Source organism: Diceros bicornis, chromosome 17 (genome assembly GCF_020826845.1).
Source record: "Diceros bicornis minor isolate mBicDic1 chromosome 17, mDicBic1.mat.cur, whole genome shotgun sequence".
Taxonomy (NCBI): Eukaryota; Metazoa; Chordata; class Mammalia; order Perissodactyla; family Rhinocerotidae; genus Diceros; species Diceros bicornis.
In genome coordinates this window covers 51,720,615-51,741,496 of record NC_080756.1, presented here as the reverse complement: position 1 = coordinate 51,741,496, position 20,882 = coordinate 51,720,615, and the positions used below count along the sequence as shown (strand labels likewise).

Sequence of the window (20,882 nt, the reverse complement as noted above, 5' to 3'; positions counted from 1 at the left end):
GAATTGAAACTAGAGATGTCCAGTCAATTTCGATCCCTGACAAAGCTACGACAAACGCTATTCTGATCTCATCTTCCTGTTGAAAAAGCAAAGAAAGCACAAACCACAGTGCTTCCACCTATGACTACACAGAAAATTTTGCCAATTGGTGAAATAAATGTTGGATCCTAACATCATTTTATGACTTGAAAATGATGAATTCGGTGACAAGAAGTTTCCCAAGGTTTTGAGAAACAAGTGACGGGATGGTATAATATCTTTCTGAATCAAAAAATATAAAATATGGTTGTAAGTACTGTGTGAAAAAAAACAGAAGAAAATTAAATACATTTCTTAATCATCCAGTGCACACGTTGTCATAAATTTAAGTGGAATCAAGTATGCTGTATCATGTAAGTTGGAACTAATCGAGATATTTTTCCTGTATACACACATACATATACATATGCACACACACGTAAATACATATATTTGTATATATATTTATATTTGTATAAACATGACCTTTTACATAGGAAAATACAAAGTTATACAAAATAAAGAATTCCATGATGAACTATAATATGCGTAGCTTAAATAAGTACCAATTTATAGTCAATATTATTTCCTTTACAACACATGTGGATGTCGCAAATCCATCTCTGTTCCCAAATAGGACCCTTTTCTCCTTTTTCCTTGTGGACATCACATTATATTACTCCCTCTTTATTAGATAGAATAATAGCACCAAATTTCATGCCAGAATAGAAACATAATCAACTAATATCTTAATGTTTTGATTTTTAACTACTCACAATTTCTGTTTCATTAAGAAAAAGTAAACTGTCACTGCCTAAAGAGACATGACGACTAAATGTAATGTGTTATCTGGGTGGGATAATGGAATACAAAAAGGACATTAGGTAAAAATTAAAGAAATATGAATAAAATATGTTCTTTATTTAATAATAATGTATCCATATCAGTTCATTCATTGTGACAAATCTACCATACTAATGTAAACTGTTAATAATATGGGAAAATGGATATGGAGTATATGAGAACTCTCTGTACTATCTTTGCAATTTTTATGTAAATTTAAGACTATTCTAAAATAAAAATTTCATTTAAAAATAAATAGCTGGAGTTTCTTTAGAATGTCATAATAATAATAATTATAATACAGGTGGGGCACTTTGAAGAAGAAAACAAAAAACCACTCTAAAAGGAAACAGCTAAGAGCAGAGTCACTCATACTAACTTTCACTAAATATGTGCTCGTGAAAACAAAACTTCAGTCAGTAAATTCACGATCCATTCAACCAATAAGAGATAATTATTAGGCAATAATCTTCAGTGAAGAAAACAATTAGACACAGTAACTATTTATATGTATAATATATGATAAAATTAACATAGGCAAATGTTGATTCTGTGAAAGATTAATAAAGATGTACGTCTGAAATTTATACAATGTTATAAACCAATGTTACTGCAATAAACAAAAAATTTAAAAAAAAATAGAGCTAGAATAATTTTTATGAAATCAGTAGGTTATTCAAAATCCTCACACATGGATAACACAAAAGCCAGTTTTACAGGAGAGAAATAATGAACTTTCAAGAAAAAGATCATTATAACTTATACAAATGCTTCTAGACAGTAGGGGGAACAAAAGAGTAGTTGCTATTTCTTTCACTAAAACTAGAATTACTTTGATGCCCAAATTGGAAGAGAATGTGTCAAGAAACAAAAAGGAAAGGTCAATCTCACTTATGAAAATTTTTGCAAAATCCTAGAACAGTGTCAAACTAAATCAAACAGTGTCTAAAACTAATATAGATGACCAAATTGAGTTTATTTCAGGATAGTAATAATAATTTTCTCTTGGAAGAAAAATAATAAGTGCAATTTGCTACAAATAATAGATTAAAGAAATACAACATGATTACATTAACATGGAAAGCACATTTGCTATATTTCAATACCTTTTCATGATAAAAACAATCTTTAGCATACATATTAAGATCTATATAAACATTATTCTTAACTTCAAGATATTAGTAGTCTTTTAGAAAATCGTGAAGGCAAAGCGGTCACTGATACCATTTCTTTTCAATATTACTGCGGGATTCTTCAGCACACTAAGACCAGCACAGGAAATTAAAGAGATAAGGACTTAAATTTTTTTTTTTTTTTTGCTGATGATATGCTTATCCACATACAAAATAAAAACTAATTTAATGACCAGTTAATAGAAATAATAGTAGTATACAGGCCAGCCCAGGTGGCCTAGCCCCAGTGGCCTAGTGGTTAAGTTCAGCATGTTTTGCTTTGGTGTCCTGGGTTGGGTTCCCAGACACAGACCTACACTGCTTTGTTAGTGGCCATGCTGTGCTGGTGGCCCACGTACTAAACAGTAGAAGATTGGCAAGGATGCTAGCTCACGGTGAATCTTCTTCAGCAAAAAAAAAGAAAAAGTATAATTAAACGTAGCAATAATTTGCAAAAACTATTATATTAAAAGCCAATAATAAACAGAAACGGTTAATTTTTTTCGTATACTATTAACAACCACAATGGAAAGGCACTGTAAGGCACTTATGAGTAAATCTAACAGAAACAGACAAGATCTGTATGGAACTTAAATAATTTTATAGAAATATTTTCAAAAAGAACTAAATTTTGATAGGACTATGGGATCTCGTAATGGTGTCAATTAATCCTAAAATATCTTGGAGATTCAATTCAATTCTGGTTAATATCCCAGGTTTTGTTGTGAAACTTACAAAGCAGAATCCTAAATGTTCATTAAATTGCAAAAGCCAACAGGTCCATCACTATTGAAGAAGAAGAAAAGGTGGAAACTTTGTCCTAAAGATATTAAGACCTTTGCTAAAGTTATGTTAAGTAAGACAAAGTGATATGAGAATACAGACAAATCAGACAAATTGAAAAAGAGAAAAAATACAGACAAGAAAAAGTCGTGAACATAGATAAAACAATATATGAGGTTGCATTGCACATTAAGTAGGAAAAAATATACTATTAAATAATTAGTGCTTGAGAATATTTTGTACCAGTATAAAAACATAAAATTGGATCTCTACCATATATACATCATATGCAGAGGAATTGGGAACTTAAATACACACCTCTAGCCTGCATAAAAAATAAGTACGTATGTAAGTGTTGATGCCAATTAGCAAGATTATCTCAGTATACATTTTATTTTATTCATTTATTCAGAATATTAAGATAAAATATAAAGTAAGATAAGATAATCAAAGAACACATGAAATTATAAGGAAAAGTAAAGTTACCAATTCAAAAATCTTAAAGATATACCAAGAATTTCTAAAGGAAGGAAAGCAAATTTTATGTGGTCATATGTTTTGAGTTGGAAAATAGACTAGTTTATTCAACACATTTTTTTTTAGTGACTACTATTTGCTAGATGCTTTTGTAGGCCTTGGGAATGTCGAAGTAAACAATCCAGACAAAATTTCTTGCCCTCATGGAGTTTAAATTTTAGTGTAGGTGATAGAAAATGAACAAGTAAGTATGAAACAAGTTCAAGAATAAACAAGATAAGCAGATACAAAACAAGTTGAAGAAAAAAAGAATATTATCTCTGACATTCTTGTACTAAAATTCTTTTCAGGTAATCAACATTTTCCATTGACTATTATACACAGTAAAATTAGATCTATATACAAGAAATGTAATGATATTTTCTAACAACCACATTTTTACAAATATTTAGTTTGTAAAAGGAAATGAATGGATGCTTAAACGTGGGTTTTTTATGGGGAAATCCAGATCACACTTGCCTGAAGAGTTATTTTTATATTAGTAGCTTTAGATTTAACTAAGATTATATGTCTCTTAACTAGAAGATTGAGAAAAAGAGATAAGAATAAGGCAGAAACAGAGAATCAGAATATTCTACTCATTTCATTTAGTTCAAATAGAAACTTAAAGCCCTGTGAGGAAGTCACAAAACATACCTACAAGTAGTTTCTTGAAATAAACACCATGATAGGGCCAAGCATGGGGAGCTATGGTTTTGTATATAAAGGCCCCTAAACAAACTGATAGAGTAAGGAAAGGATTCCTTTTTTGAGGAGGGCAAAGATTTTTAATTACTTATTTATTGAGGTATAATTGACAGATAACATTATATTAGTTTCAGTTGTGCAACGTAATGATTCAGTGTTTGTATATATTGTGAAATGATCACCACAATAAGCCTAGTTAACATCTGTCTTTAAGGATTCTTAAAGAGGCATATTCTAAGATAAGTCCAGAATGGCGAGTTAAAAAAATTAAAAGAGAGAGGAGGAGTTAAAAAAATTCTATAAAGAAATAATATGTGCAAAGAAATTCAAGTTTCATTCCCAGTGGTGAACATATACTCACTTTGCCTCTGTCGCAATGGAATATTTATTTAGGATTTGCTAAACATCAGTAATGCTTTGGTGACGTGATGCTGCAAAACGACATGGCATAGCTTTCAGAAAAGCATACTTTTTAATAAATGGCATAAAACCAACTAAAATGAATTTACACAAAAACAGTAATTTGAGTACAAAAATACATGGGCTTCATATGGACATATTTACCTGACCTCTTAAAATTATTGGAGAAAGAAAGTTACAACGCTTTGCAAACAGCCTGAGTTTAAGTCATTTGAGAACAACCACCACCACCTCAACAAACTATTTAGAAACTACTTTTGTTAGGTGAGAATAACCACCAAACCTAACCAACCATCCTTCCTGGCTAGTAAGATACAGCTTGGCTTGCACTGCTGAGCGTATGTTAAGCTCTTCCTGTGTAAGGGGAGGAGGTGGTGAGGCCACAAACCAACTTTGTGGTGAGAAACAGTCCTCTTGGCAGAATGCTCACTTCAAGCTGTGACACTAAAATTGTATGTTGCCAAAGGTGTTTACGGGACAGTTGGCCAGAAATGAAAGCATGAAATGTGTGGTTATGACCAAATGAAACTTTTATAGTCTTGACTTTTCGGTAAGTGTGTTTGAATTGATAAGAGACATCTCAAAAAGACAAATTCTAAAACTCACATGAGCAGTGAAGTAAGTAAAAGGAACCGGGATAAATAGAAGTGAGTCTGGATATGCATGGACGTGAAGCAGAAGTGAAATGCTGAGTAAAATAAAGGTAAAAAATCTGCACACACACTTGAAGAAATATTTATTCAGAACCTAAAATGTTTATTCAGAACATTCAGCTAGGTATTTATATACTGGGTGAGACAGATATAACGTCAACTAATACATTGTAAGAGGATGAACACAAGGCACAGAGTCCATAATGTTGAATATTCGGCGGAAAGAGAGAGAGTACAGGTCACTATCTTGGCAACTAACTAATATTACTTGGCATAATTTCCTGAGCTAGTAATAGATAAATAATTTCTTGGTCCCATCTCAGTTGAAACTTTCTATAATTCTAAAAATAATCATTCTATTGAGATGTCATTTCTTTCACAAAGAAATATTTCATTATATTAACTTAGCCCATGCTAGGAGACTTCATTGTTTGTGTGTTTAATATCAAACAATATGAAATTAGTAGAACAGAAAAGATTTTTTTCCTGAGGTATTATCTTAGAGTTTTTGAATATACAGCCATATAAATAGTAACTCTTTTCAAAATTGCTCTCAAGTAAATCACACGCATGCCTTACAAGTCAGATGACTTCAAATTTCTTTTAGCATCCTGGTTGTTTTTCTTTGATTGCTTGTTTATTTGTTTGCCATTTAACCATCTGTTCCCTGCCACGGTGGTACTCTCCATATTCATGAAAAAAAAAATTGCATTTACAAATTCTGTATCTTGCATCCAAATGAATTTTGTGTTTACTTCAGTACTTTAAATATCAGAGAATCCTAGAATTTTGTAGATGTCATAAAATTTGGACATTACTTATCTCAAGTGCCTAAGGAATAGATGCAGCGATAATAGCACTTTTCCAAAGGAAAAAAGCTCATTAGTTGCAGATCTGGGTAGAACCAAGGTCTCCCAAGTCATAACTTCTTTCTTGTTTTTTTTTTTTTTTGGAATTATGCACTTAACAGCAGATGGTCAAATTCTAGTTGACTCATTACTTCTTCCTTTATCCCCAATAGATTAATTTGTGTACATATGAATAAAAATGCATGTGGTTTAAACTCTACAACTCTTACATTACCCTCTTGGAGAGTATGAAAATAACCACTAAAAATTACAATGCTCCTTCTGTGGTTTTAGCCAATTGCCTTTCTATATTGCATTAATTTTTTCTCCATTATTTTACATAAACTTAACAATGCCAAAGTGCAACAAATACGTGAAGAATAAATACATAAAAAATAGGAAATTTCTGATATTTTCATGAAGACTGTTTTCTATTTATTTTCTGAGTTGGTATCTATTGAGGACTTCTTCTGTGTGGGAAGCATATTCTTTAGCAACGGATATACCTAGTTGAATAAAGTATAAAGCATGACCCCTGTCATCTAATTTTTAACAGTCTATTTAAGGCATAGACATAAGCATGTGGTTTTAAATTAATATTAATATGTAATTAAATTAATATGTAATTAATATGTAATTTGCAGTGGTAGACACCACTACTGGGTTCTATAAAAGATAGAATCATAGATGACAGTTTCACAATGGATTGCCATTATCAACTATGAGAAAATGGTGTTTGGGAAGATGTCCTGGATTAGGTGATTTTAGGGGAGTGTTTTTAAAAAATGTGTTACATATCAAGGTGAATGAGGTTAAAACATACCAAGAACCAAAGATAGAACTGTCAAAAACATAGAAGAGAAAATAAAACTAATAAAGAGAGCTATAAACTCTATATGCTTATGTTGGTGGATTAAGTGGGATTATGACTATCTGGAGATGAGAATGGAGCCTGGAACAGTCTGGAATGACAAGAAGTGGGTGTGGGTGAGAAGAAGGAAGATTCATAATCTAAGCTATCTTGCTTGAATAGTACCATGTAGTGAATAAGAACTCTCTGAGGAGTTTTAAGCGAGGATTGACAAGGTCAGATTTCCAAGCTTTAAGTAGACAATTTGACCTGCTCTGAGAGCAATAGATTTAATATTAATGGGGATAAAGAACAGACAAAAACAATAGTTATGGGCAGTAGAAGTAAATGGTGTTTTAATACAGGACTGTGATGTTAGGAATGGAGAAGATGACACTAATTAGGGTGGTAAATTGACGTAGTTGGTGACATTAAATCTAACAATTGGTGAAGACAAGAGTGAGGAGAGGGAAAGGGTAAGAATGATGTATATGGTTCTAGATCTCACTGAATGAAATTATGATGGTACCACTAATATAGAGTAACCAGCTTAAGGAAGGGGGTGATGACCTAATATGTGGACGTAATAAGCTGTAAGTCCAGTGGATAGTTTTAATCTATTTTTATTGTAAAATACAAATGGACCTTATGGGACTTGGTTTTGTGATTCAAAACACAAAAGTTCACTTTCTAAATATATTTAATTCTATGCATATTATTGAAAAATATATCATTTGCAGAGTTTTCTCTTAATAAGATGTCAAGAAGATGAGTCAAAAAGAAATTTTAAAAAGTGATGTGTTATCAAAATTAACATGAACAGTCATTATTACACTAAAATAGTGTTCAAGTGGTTGTTTCCAAATGTGATTAAAAAGCAGAAGGCAAAATATTTCTTTATAACGAGATGTAGTTTTAGATTCTTAAAGACATATTCATTTGTATCTTTTAGGGCAATGACTCACATTTTTAGCCTCAGAGGAGTGATGCAGTCAAAAGAATGGAAACCATCTCAAAAATACTTTCAAGACATATATATTATTTCTTTTTATTTTTTTGATACTCTGAGGTGGTCAAGTAGTCAATATCAGTGTTTCTTCTCTCTTTGACCAATTACTCACCTCCTTTCTGTCTCTCTAGCCTCCTTGTTCTTTTTATCGTTCCCCAGTAACACCGTTTATTTCTAATTCAAGACCTTTGGCCTTTCTACTCCCACAGACATGGTTTTAATTTGCCCAAAACAATCGTTATTTCCTTCAAATTCTCTTCAAATGTTATCTTCTAGAGTTGTTTTCCTGAGCACACTATTAATATGTTTTATTTCTTATTTTAGTTTATTTTTACTTGTATGATTTATTCTACCCTGTTTTTTTTGCTTTTTATCTTTCTTCCTCACCAGAATATAAACTCTGAAAGGACAGGAAGTTTGCCTCGTTTGCTGATGTATCTTTTGCATAAAGAATAATGTGTGGTACATAGTAAGCACACAGCAAACATTGGTTATGAGTTTTATGTATTTTTCTATTATTATTTGACATAGCTGTTATTTTCACATAGTTATGTTCATAAATGTTTCTAGTATTTCATTTATTGATTTGGAGATTTACTGGGTTGTTTAGAAAATTTTCTGTTACCCTAAGTTTATAAAAATATTCTGTGGTGTCTCTAAATTGCCTTATTTATATAATTTTTGCTTCAAGAATAATATTACAAACACTAGTGTGCCCACCATCGAGCTTAAGAAATATAATATTCTGAATAGATGTGAAGTCCTTGTGTACTTATTCCTGATTTCATTCCCTCCTTTCTCTTTAAAGTATTCTTACTACCTATCTATTGATATCTAATATATACCGCTATGTCTTGCATACATTTTTAAAACTGATATAAACAATGTGTAACGCATATTTTTGGAATCATTTATATAGCCTCAAATTTATATTTTTGATATCCATTAATATTGGTACACTCAATAGTGTACTATTTTATTCATTTTCCTCATAAAATATAGTCTATTCTGAGAAAGTAAAATATTTTTACCTATTATTTTCTAAAGATATTTAGATTCTTCTGTTTTTTTCTTTTTGCTATCATTCAAAGTGCTGTCTTGAATATTCTTCAATACCTCTCCTTAATCACATATATAGGAGAGTTTCTCTAGAGTATGTACTTAGAAGCGCGATTATGTGGCTGTGGTAAATACAATCAAAACTTCACAAATATTGACAAATTGCTCGCCCAAATTTTGTATTACTTTCACAAGCAGAAGTATATGAAACTTTCCATTTTTCCAGGTCATTGCCATGATTAGGAATCTATAATCTTTTAATTTTTCTAATATGGATACAAAATTGTCTCAGAGTGTTTTAGTTTGCCTTTCCACGATTATTACTTATATTTAACTTTATTTATAATAATATGCTTAAAGGATATTCTGGACTGTTTATCTGTGAATTGTCTTTCCACATATTTACCCATTTTATATTGAATTGTTTGCCTTTTTATTGACATACAGAAGTTCTTCATATATTCTAGATAGAAATCTACTGTCAAGTGCATCCAGTGTAAGTTAGTAAATGTTTAATAACCAGCTCTCTGGTTGGGGGAAAAACCTCATTTGTAGTGTCTGCCAGTTTTAGTGATGTAAATACTCTGACCATAGTCAATTTAAAGCTACTAACATGATATCACTGAATGCAGAATTGGGAAAGGAAGAGATTTGTAGTAGTGAACTATTATATAGTATTTCCACCACTCAGATATAATAGATGTAAGTAATTTCATAAGTATAGTACCTCTAGCAGAATAACTAGAAGTAACGAGTATTGAGTATTTATTACTTTTATTGTTTTTTTTTTTTTTTGTGAGGAAGATCAGCTCTGGGCTAACATCCACGCCAATCCTCCTCTTTTTGCCGAGAAAGACCGGCCCTAAGCTAACATCTGTTGCCAATCCTCCTCCTTTTTTATTTTCCATTTTTTCTCCCCAAAGCCCCAGTAGATAGTCGTATGTCATAGTTGCCATCCTTCTAGTTGCTGTATGTGGGACGCTGCCTCAGCATGGCCGGACAAGTAGTGCATCGGTACGTGCCTGGGATCCGAACCCGGGCCACCAGTAGCAGAGCGCACGCACTTTACTGCTAAGCCACGGGGCTGGCCCCACTTTTATTGTTAATATAATTTATAATATTTTATGTTTATATAATTGAATCTTGATAATGACTGTGTTTAACAACTGGTTCTCAAAATTCCTGACATCATCTTATGATTAGCTATGAGCCTGATCGAGCATACCACTCACTGATTGTATAACTTGTGCTAGTCTGGGTGTATCTTTCCAATTGTAATGATATCTTTTATTGTCCAGAAAATGCATTTGTTTATTTAATTATTCCTTTATAGCATCATTGGCATTTATGATTTTCTTTTTTTGAAATTTTATTAAGAAATGTATCCTTAACCAAAGATCTTGAGATATTTTACTATATTTCCTATTAAACTTGTGAAGAGTTCTTTTACAATTATATCTTCGATATTCAATATTTTCCCTTAGCGTAGTGATTGTTTCCATTACCTTTATTAAGTGATCTACTTTTTTCCCAGGATCTGTAATATCACCCCTGCCATCACATGTTTATTGTTCAATACACCTGTAGGCATTTTTTTTTCCAGAACTTGATTTATTCCTTGGACTAATACTAAAATGCATCATCATGTTCTTCATCAACATTGTCTTGAATATTGTTGGTGTTTGGAGCATTATATAATCTGAAGTTGAGTGATATAGAGCTCAATCCCTGCTGTACCCTGCAGTTACCTGTGAACCATCTTTAGCCCCTTTCTGCTGTGATCAGTGAGGCCCTGAAAAACACCGTTTAGACAATCACCCACAGACAAGAGAGCCTTTGTGGAAGTCCAGGTTTCCAGAAGAGAAGTTCTAGCACACTATTGGAGCAAAACAATATGAATTTGGATGCATTAAGTAGGATAAGAAAAACATCTTGACTTTACCCACATTACCTGTCCCCCAAGGTAACACAGCTTAGGGCCAAGAGAGACCTTCTCAGCTGGGTTTTCTTTTACTGGGAAAGTAAGGGAGTGTAAGTGAGCAACCAGCTTCCCCAGCTTTGTGGGATGCTACCAAAGAGGCTCATTTTTCTGTCTCCCCATCCAGAGGACTGAATCAGGAGATGGATGACTGGCGGGCAGGAAAAAGCTGAGAGAACAGCAGTTACAACTCTCAGAGGGCATTAAAGGATGAAGATACTACTAACTGCACTGTGGACTCTATCAAGAAGACTGCTCATGAGCTGCTGGGAACACCTTCAGCAGGGGATCCACCCAAATGGCCCATGGGCACCCCTGGGACTCAGGAAACCTCACCCCAAAACACTCAGACTCTGTGGCTGGCTCCCTGTGGGCACTCCCAACTGCAATGGAGACAGTGAGCTTTGGCAGATGGCTAGTGAGCATGTGTGGAAACCCAGCCTAAGTCTATAAAAGAAGGAGAGATCGCAAGCTTGAGCTTTAGTACTATGTTTGGGAAAACAAAAGGAAGGCTTTCAGCACTCAGGCTGGTGCACCACAGGACTGAGACAAGGTATACAAGCTTAAGAATTCTGCCACAAAAGGCAGCAAGCAGTGTGGAGTGGGTGCATTCATGAAAGGTCCTAGAAAGCCTCAGAATCATTAGCAGGGTTGATGGGAGATAATTCTCTCCCACAAGGCTGTTAATAAAGACTGGAAGAGGTGATTGCTACTTCAAATGCAAAGAAGGCAAAGCAAAACTTCAGGGATCATGAAAAATGACACCTCCAATAGATCACAATAATCTTTTAGTAGCTGGCCCCAAAGACATGGAGATCTGCATTTTAACCAATAAAGAATTAAAAATAGCTGTTTTAAGGAAGCTCAAGAAGCTACAAGAAGAAAAGAAAAAAAATTCAACAAAATAAGGAAAATAATGCATGAAGAAAATGAGAATGTTAACAAAGATATAGAAATCATAAAAAAAAGAACCAAACAGAAATTTTGGAGTTGAAGAATACAATGAATGAAATGAAAATACAGTGGAGAGCATCAACAGCAGAATGGATTAAGCAGAAGAAAGAATTCAAGAAGTAGAAGGCAGGACCTTTGAAATTATCCAGTCAGAGCAAAATAAAGAAAAAAGAATGAAAAAGAGTGAAGAAAGCCTACATGATATATAGGATAATATAAAAAAAAAAAACAATTTGCAGATTACTGGAGTTCTAGAACGAGAAGAGAGAAACAAAGGGGCAGAAAGATTATTTTAAAATAATGATTGAGAACTTCTCAAATCTGGTGAGAGATTTGGATATCAAAGTTCACAAAGCTCATAGGTCACCAACGAAAATCAACTTAAAGAGATCCTCTCCAAGATAAGTTATAATAAAACTGTCAAAAATCAAAGGCAAAGGGAGAAACTTAAAAACAGCAAGAGGAAAAGAAGCTAGTAACTTACAAGTGAACCCTATAGGGCTATCAGTAGATTTCCATGCAAAAATCTTACAAGCCAGGAGAAAATGGGATGATATATTTAAAGCACTGAAAGAAAAAAACTGCCAAGCAAGAATATTCTATCTGGCAAAGTTTTCCTTAAGAATTGAAAGAGAGATAAAGACTTTCTCAGACAAACAAAAGCTGAGGGAATTCATTACTACTATACCTGCCTTACGAGAAATGCTGAAAGGAGTGCTTCAAGCTGAAATGAAAGGATACCAATTAGCAACATGAGAACATAGAAAGTATACGGGACACTGATAAAGGTGAATATATACTCAAATTCAGAATACTCTAATACTGTATACGGTGGTGCGTTAAGCACTTAACTCTAATATAAAAGATAAAGGACAACAATATTAAAAATAACTATAGCAAGAATAATTTTCTTTTGAATACACAGTATAAAAAGGTGTAAATTGTGACATCAAAAACAAAAAGGGGAGTAAAAGTAAAGTTTGATGTGCAATTGAAGTTAAGTTGTTATTAGCATAAAATTGACTGTTATAGCTATAATATGTATTATGTAAGCCTCATATTAATCACAAAGTAAAAGCCTACAGTACATTCACAAAAAATAAAAAGAAGGGGAATCAAAACACACTGCTATGGGAAATCATGAATTCACAAACAAAAGCAGCAAGAGAGGAAGAAAAGAGCAAGAAAACCACAAAACATCCAGAAAACAATAACATGGAATGAGTAAGTCCTTACCTATCAATAGTTACTCTAAATATACATGGATTGAATTCTCAAATCAAAAGGCATAGATGGCTCGATGAATAAATAACTGAGACCCAACCATATGTGCCTGAGGGATTCACTTTAGATTTAAGGACACACATCGGCTCAAAGTAAAGTGATAAAAAAAGATATTCCATACAAGTGGAAACCAAGACAAAGAAGGGGTAGCTACACTTATATCACACAAAATGGACTTTAATCAAAAATGATACCAAGAGATAAAGAAAGTCAGTGTATATAATGATAAAGCAATCATTCATCAAGAAGATATAATAATCATAAATATATAGTTACCCAATATTGGAACAAAAGAAGTCTTACCAAATTTAAGAAGACTGTAATCATACCAAATATCTTTTCTGACTACAATGGTATGAAACTAGAAATCAACTACAGGAAGAAAAGAGGAAAATTTATAATTATGTGGAGATTAAACAGCATGCTCCTGAACAACCAGTGGGTAAAAGGAGATAGCAAAAAATACCTTGAGACAAAAGAAAATGGAAACAACATATCAAATCTTATGGGAAGCAGCAAAAGCAGTTTTAAGAGGGAAGTTTAAGAGGGAAGCAATAAACACTGATATTAAGAAAAAAAAAAAAGCACGCAATTAAGCAACCTAACTTTACACTTCACAGAACTAGAAAAAGTAGAACAAACTAAGCTGCAAGTGAGTAGAAGTAAGGAAATAACAAAGATCAGAGGGGAAGCAAATAAAATAAAGAACAGAAAAACAATAGAAAAGATCAATAAAACTAGCAGCTGTTTTTTTAAAAGATAAGTAAAACAGACAATACATTCACTAGACTAACCAAGAAAAAACGAAAGAGGACTCAAATAAATACAATTATAAATGAAAAAGGAGACATTCAACTGATACTACACAAGTGCAAAGGACCATAAGAGACTCAATGAACAATTATATTACATGTAATGAGAAAATCTAGAAGAAATGGATAAATTCCTAGACACGTAAAACTTACCAAGACCGAATCATGAAGAAATATAACATCTGAACAGACCAATTACTCGTAAGGATATTGAATCAGTTATCAAAAATCTCCCAACAAAGAAAAGTCTACTAGATGGCTTTACTGGTTAAGTCTACCAAACACTTAAAGATGAATTAATACCAATCCTTCTCAAACCCTTCCAAACACATGAAGAGGAGAGAAACACTTCCCAACTCATTTCACAAGGCCAGCATTATCTTGATACCGAAGCAAGACAAACACTACAAGAAAAGAAAATTACAGGCCAATAATCCTGATGAAAATAGATGCAAAAATCCTCAATAAAATATTAACAAACAAAATTCAACAGTACTTTAAAATGATTGTACACCATAATGAAATGGAACTAATTGCTGGGATGCAAAGATGGCTCAACATCTACAAATCAATCAATGTGATACACCACATTAACAAAACGAAGGACAAAAATCATATGATCACTTCAATGGATATAGAGTAAAAGAATTTTACAAAATTCAACATCCATTCCTGATAAAAACTCTCTTCACACTGGGTAATGAGAGAATATACCTCAAAATAATTAAGGCCTTATATGACAAGCCCACAGCTAACATCACACTCAATGGTGAAAAGTTGAAAGCTTTTCCTCTAAGATTAAGAACAAGACAAGAATGCCCACTGTCAGTACTTTTATTCAAGATAGTACTGGAAGCCTTAAACAGAGTAATTAGGCAAGAAAAAGAAATAAAAGGCATTCAAATTGGAAAGGAAGAAGTAAAATCGTCTCTATTTGCAGATGACATGATATTATGTATACAGACCCTGGAAGCCTCCAGCAAGAAACTAATAGAGCTAATCAATGAATTAAATAAAGTCGCAGGATAAAAAATCAATGCAAAAAATATGAACTGTCAGAAAGAGAAATTAAGAAAATAATCCTATTTGCAATTGCATCACAAAAAAAGATACCTAGGAATAAATTTAACCAAGAAGGTGAAAGATCCACATGCTGAAAACGACAAGACATTGATGAAAGAAATTGAAGAAAACGCAAATAAATGGAAAGATATTCCATGTTCATATATTGAAAGAATTAATAGTGTTAAAATGTCCATATTACCCAAAGCAATCTATAGATTCTATGCAATCCCTGTAAAAATTCCAATGGCATTTTTCACAGAAATAAAACAAATAATCTTAAAATTTGTGTAGAACCACAAAAGATCTAAATAACCAAAGCAATCTTGAGAAAGAAGAACACAGCTGAAGGCATCATGCTTCCTGATTTCAAACTATATTACAAAGCAATACTAATCAAAACATTTTGGTACTGGCATAATAACAGACACGTAGATTAGTGGAACAGAATAGGGAGCTCAGAAATAAACCCACGCATATATGGTCAATTAATTTTCAACAAAACAGCCAAGAACATACATTGAGGAAATGATAGTCTCTTCTTAAATGACGCTGGGAAACTGGATAGTCACATGCAAAAGAATGAAACTGGATCCCAATCAAAAAGGTCCTGTGAACAATTGCATCACTCATAACCTGTTGTATTCTGAGAAATATAATTGAGGTCAGAAACTTATGTGATGAAAGTATGGGATCTTCTAAACCTGAAATTCATTAACACAACAAAACACAAAAGCAAACACAAGCAACTTTCCTTAAGTGAATAATATGCTTGGTTACTAGGAAAAAAGGTTTTCCTATTTTGAGAGAAAAAGTCTGAATTATTTAAAGTTATAAGCTTGATTTTCATGCCATAAGTTTTTAATTTGTAAACTAATAAAATGAAGAAATACGTTTATGGAATCAAGGAGAGTGCTTCCAATACAACATTGAAGAGAGAAATAATAATCTGACTGATGTTTTTACTTTTTAACCAGTTGGCTTAGCTGTGTAAATTAGTCTAAAATGAGTTATACGGGAAAATTCACTAAAAAGAAAATTATGTAGTCTTAGGTATCATGTTTACTCATGATGATGATTGTTGCCATTATCTTTCTAGTTATTTTCAGTAGTCAATAAGAAGTGAAAATATTCTTTTAATTTGATGACAAAATGAATTCATTTTCAAGGAATTTTTTGAAACAGAGATAATTGATTGCCAAATGACGCTAACTAAAGGAAATATTTAAGGTCCTAAAGATAAAACAGTTATTCTAGGTGAAAACTTGGATATGCAGAAAGGAAAGAAGAGTTGAAGAAAAGAAAAATGTGGATATATCTAAATGGACAGTGAATGGATAAAGTGTTAAAGTTTCAAATTTTAAAATATATATTTGTATTAGAATTCAAGGGGACAAATACAGCATAAGCAGTAAGTAAAAGTTGAGTTTAGTTAGATCTTTTCACTGTTTGAGAAGGGGTAAAGCACTAATTTGTTAGACTTTAATGAGTAAAGATTGTATGTTGTAAAATACAGGGCACTAATAAAAGAGTACTTAAAGCATCTTGAATTAACAAGTTCTTATAGAAGAAAATGAAAACAAAAACATTTATTGTGAAAGATAGGAAAACAAAGAATAAACAGAGTTCAAGGAAATGGTAGTGTTCATCCAAAATTAAATAAGTATATTATATTTAACAATTAATTACATCATATATTTACACATATAAATAAAATATATAAATAATACTATATTATATAATAATTTAATAATTATATTAAATATATTGAATAATTTTCAATGTAAATTCCAAGAATGTTGATATTTAAAATAATTGTTTGCTGTCTTAGTGAGGTGTTCCTTTAAAGTAAGCATAAAGAAAATAAAAGTAAAAAGAAAAAATACACCACGCAACACAAGACAGTAGAAAATTGTTATAGTTAATGTACTGTCACAATATAAGGCAAGAACCATTGTTGGAAATGATGAAGCATGTTTCATAAGGATAGATTGAGTATCCAAACCATTAGCAATTTTTTTTTGAATCTGTACATACTCAATAATACAAATTCAACATATATTTGAAAAAAGTAAGGAAGTAAATAATCATAAATGGAGATTTAAACAAGTCTCTCACTACTTATCAAACAAGCAGATATATCAGTAAGGCCACAGAAAGATTTAAACTAGACAAAAATACATATATTCACAACACACACACATACTATATGCTAGTACAGAATATGCATAAGTTCACATGGAAATTTTCCAAAACTACACTATATACTCTTATTTCCAGGCATATTAATATAAAATATATAGAACTATATAATTAACTATATATTTTATTATGTATATAATATAAAGTATATAAAATACAGTGGTGTCACTGCAGTAACTTCTAGCCAAGTTTGGCAATTGGGCACTTGAAATGTGGGTATTCAAATTTAATTTTTAATTAATTAAAAATAAATAAAATTTTAAGATTGGTTCCTTAGTCACAATAGCCACATTTAAACAGAGATGTACAATCTTTCCAGCTTCACAGAAAATTCTCTAACTACAGTTTACCAAAAATAGTAGTCAATAACCAGAAATTTGAAAATCTTTATATGGTTTTAGATTCAGTTGTAAATTTATAAATATCATATGGGCCAAAGAAATGATCACAATGAACGTTCACAATTTTTATATGAATTACGAGGAAAATATAACAGCAAAAATCTGTTGTGTGAAATACTAATTGCCTTAAATGCATATCTTACAAAAAAAGCAGAATTTGGTGCATACATCACAAGAAACTAAAAATAGAAAAGCTAAAACTAGGTGAAATTAAATCCAAATGACGTAGAAGGAAGAAAACAATAAATAATACAACATCAAGACAAAGAACAAAATTACCGTAGAGAGGATCAACAAAGGTCAAAGTTATTCTCATTGAAAACACTTAATAAAATTAATCAAAGACTGTTGGGGCCAGCCTGGTGGCATACGGGGCTGGCCCGGTGGCATAGTGGTTAAGTTTGTGTGCTCCGCTTCGGTGGCCCGAGGTTTGCAGGTTCGGATCCCATGCGTGGTCCCATGCACCTCTTATCAAGCCATGCTGTGGCAGGTGTCCCACGGGGAAAGTAGAGGAAGATGGGCACGGATGTTAGCCCAGGGCCAATCTTCCTCAGCAAAAACAAACAAACAAAAAAAAAACAAAATAAAGACTTGAAGAAAAAATTGAGAAGACAAATCTAGATTAAATGTGGGGCTACCAGTATGGTTTTTAAAGATATTAAAAACATAATAAAGCCACATTATGAATACATGTTAATATCTGTATGAAATAGAAAATTCCTGAAGAATGCAAGTTACCAAAATATAGCACAACAAATGGAAACCTGAGTAAATCTAAAATTAAAGAAATTCAGTTCATTATATAAACCTTCCTACAAAAAAATTCTGCAACCTCAGATGGTATCAGTAGTGAATAACAATACTTGAAAATATAATATAATATACCTTACACAAAGGCTTCCAGGTAATAGAAAAAGAGGAATGCTTCCCAATATAGCCTTAAGAACAAAGCCAATGAAGTACACAACATAACCGAAAATGCAGTCTAGTCTCTTTGTGAACGTGGATGAAGAAAAACTACTTAATCTAGATATAATGTATGCACTGATTTTTAAAAAATCACAGTAGAGAGTGACCCTGTGGTTTTATTTTAGAGATGCAAGATTAGTTAACATTTGAAAGAAATAAAGATAATTTACCTCATAAACACTATATAGAGAAAACATTTATTATTTCAATTGATGGGAAAATAATAAGAATGTAACATCAATTACTTATAAAATCTATTAGAAAAATGGGAATATTATGGAGTTACTTTAACATGACAAAGGTATGATGAAAAAAAACCCTTAAAACAAACCTCATACTTAAGGATGAAATATTTTTCCCTAAAATAGGGAAGGATAAATAGAGATGTTTACTGTACCTTTTATTCAACTTTGGAAATAAAACCCCAGACTGTGAAAATAAGTCAAGAAAGAAAAAATCATTGCACACGGAAAGAAGAAATAAAAGAGTGATTATTTAAATATGAAATAGTTGCTTATATAAAAAATCCTGAAGAATACATATTTGAAATGATAGAATTAATAGATAAAATCAGTGAAGTCATTGAATATAAGATCAGCATGTAAACCCAAATTGTATTTCTGTTTAAAGCAGTAAAAATTCCTAAAGGAAATTTAAAAATAAGGATGTCGTTTACAAAAGAATGACTGTGAAATACCTGTATTTCTGTAAGACTTCAAAATAGAACAATACAAAATATAACAGAGAAATTAAAGAAAACCTATTATGTGGAAGGATAAAGCATGATATTGACTGGAAGAGTCAATATTATAAAGATGACTAATCTTTATACATTACTTTAAAGATTAAATGCACTCCCAAACATCATCATAGGAGTTTTTTGAAAAGCTTTATTGAGGTGTAATTTAAACAGCATAAAATTCATCCACTTAGAGTGTATAAATCAGGGGATTTTAGTATATTCACAGAGTCTGCAACCATCACCACTAAAAAAATTTAGAAAGTATTCATCACCACAAAAAAGAAACAATTTACTGATCAGCAGTCATTTCCTATTCCTCCTCCCCTCAGCCTTTGGCAACCACTAATGCACTTTCTGTCTCTTGTGGGTTTACCTATTCTTGATCTTTCATATAAGTGGACTCACATAACACATGTTCTTTTAAAAAGGTTGTATACCACAAATATAATAATGTTGAACAAAAAAAAACTAGACACAAAAGTAATGATATCTGTACTTTTTGGTGTGTTTATTTCAATAATTGTTTTTGAAAAAACTTTTCATTATTAGAATAGTATAATCTATTTTAAGACTTATGCAATGGTAATATGATTTCCATTTTATGAAATAGAATGTTACCCGACAGAATCCAAATTCAGATGTTTCAATTCTGAAGCTTATGTTTGCAATTATATCTATTTAGAGATCCACAACTCTCTGCCGTGAGGCCAGATGAGTGTAGTATAGCGCAGTTATGTTTACCAGATGATGATTCTGTTACCCTGTAATGGAGAAAAATGCATAATTCTGTTTATATATGGTATGGGGTCAATCCATGAAACAATAGCATTTTCCATGTAACTGTAATAAAAGAATATGCTGAAAATAGGTAATGACATTTTTCATATAATATTAGTAAGAGGGTTATTATGAACTGAATAATTTATATCAACATTTTATTAACTTCCAACATTTTTCTTCATGTCTATAATTTAACTAAAACAAATGTATTAGTATTATTCTTCTGAATTTTTAAGAATATACATTTCCTCTTCTATATAGCATTATTTAAAAAATCTCACCTCAGTTTGGAAGTTGAGCCACTCGTCCACATCCATGGATGATCACTGCTGTTACGAGAGACTCCAATCCATGATAGAAGTGATAGGGAATGCAGAAATTTCTACCCCAAAATAAAGAATTTTCATTTAAATAATGATTATGACAGCTTTTATTATTTTTAAAAATGCAAGTAGTGTATTCTTTCATAGGATCCTTAATTTTCAGTACTAAATGAGAGTGTTAGACTCTAATCTAACACTAGAGGTGTATTAAAGTTGAAAACCATCTTTCAGATTGCCAAAAGCTTTCACCAATATTTGTAGTTTGGATTTAAAATTCAATCTTAAACATTTATACTTAGTAGTTTCATTCTTCTTCTTAGTTAATAAAGAAAATTTTGATTTATGTAATTTAATAGTTATCCATGTTGACAAAACTAACATACAAAGCTTTAAATAAGTTTCTGGATACTGTGACTAAATCAATGTATTTTTCTGTGTTTCTCAGAGTTTGGGTTTTAGAGGGAAATTAAGAGACTGCCATTGTAGAAATAAGTGA

General features: G+C 31.8%; 1 protein-coding gene across 1 annotated transcript in view; it reads right to left on the bottom strand.

The window, feature by feature from the left end:
• Positions 1-19,774: 19,774 nt before the first annotated feature.
• Positions 19,775-20,882, bottom strand: part of LOC131416338 (NKG2-C type II integral membrane protein-like) — a 64,858-nt gene continuing 63,750 nt past the window's right edge. Inside the window, exons 6-7 of the mRNA XM_058558805.1 lie at positions 20,345-20,445; positions 19,775-20,044 (exon numbers count right to left, since the gene is read on the bottom strand). Of these exons, the coding sequence (XP_058414788.1) occupies positions 19,927-20,044; positions 20,345-20,445 (219 nt within the window). The 3' untranslated portion in view covers positions 19,775-19,926. The remainder of the gene's footprint in view (positions 20,045-20,344; positions 20,446-20,882) is intronic.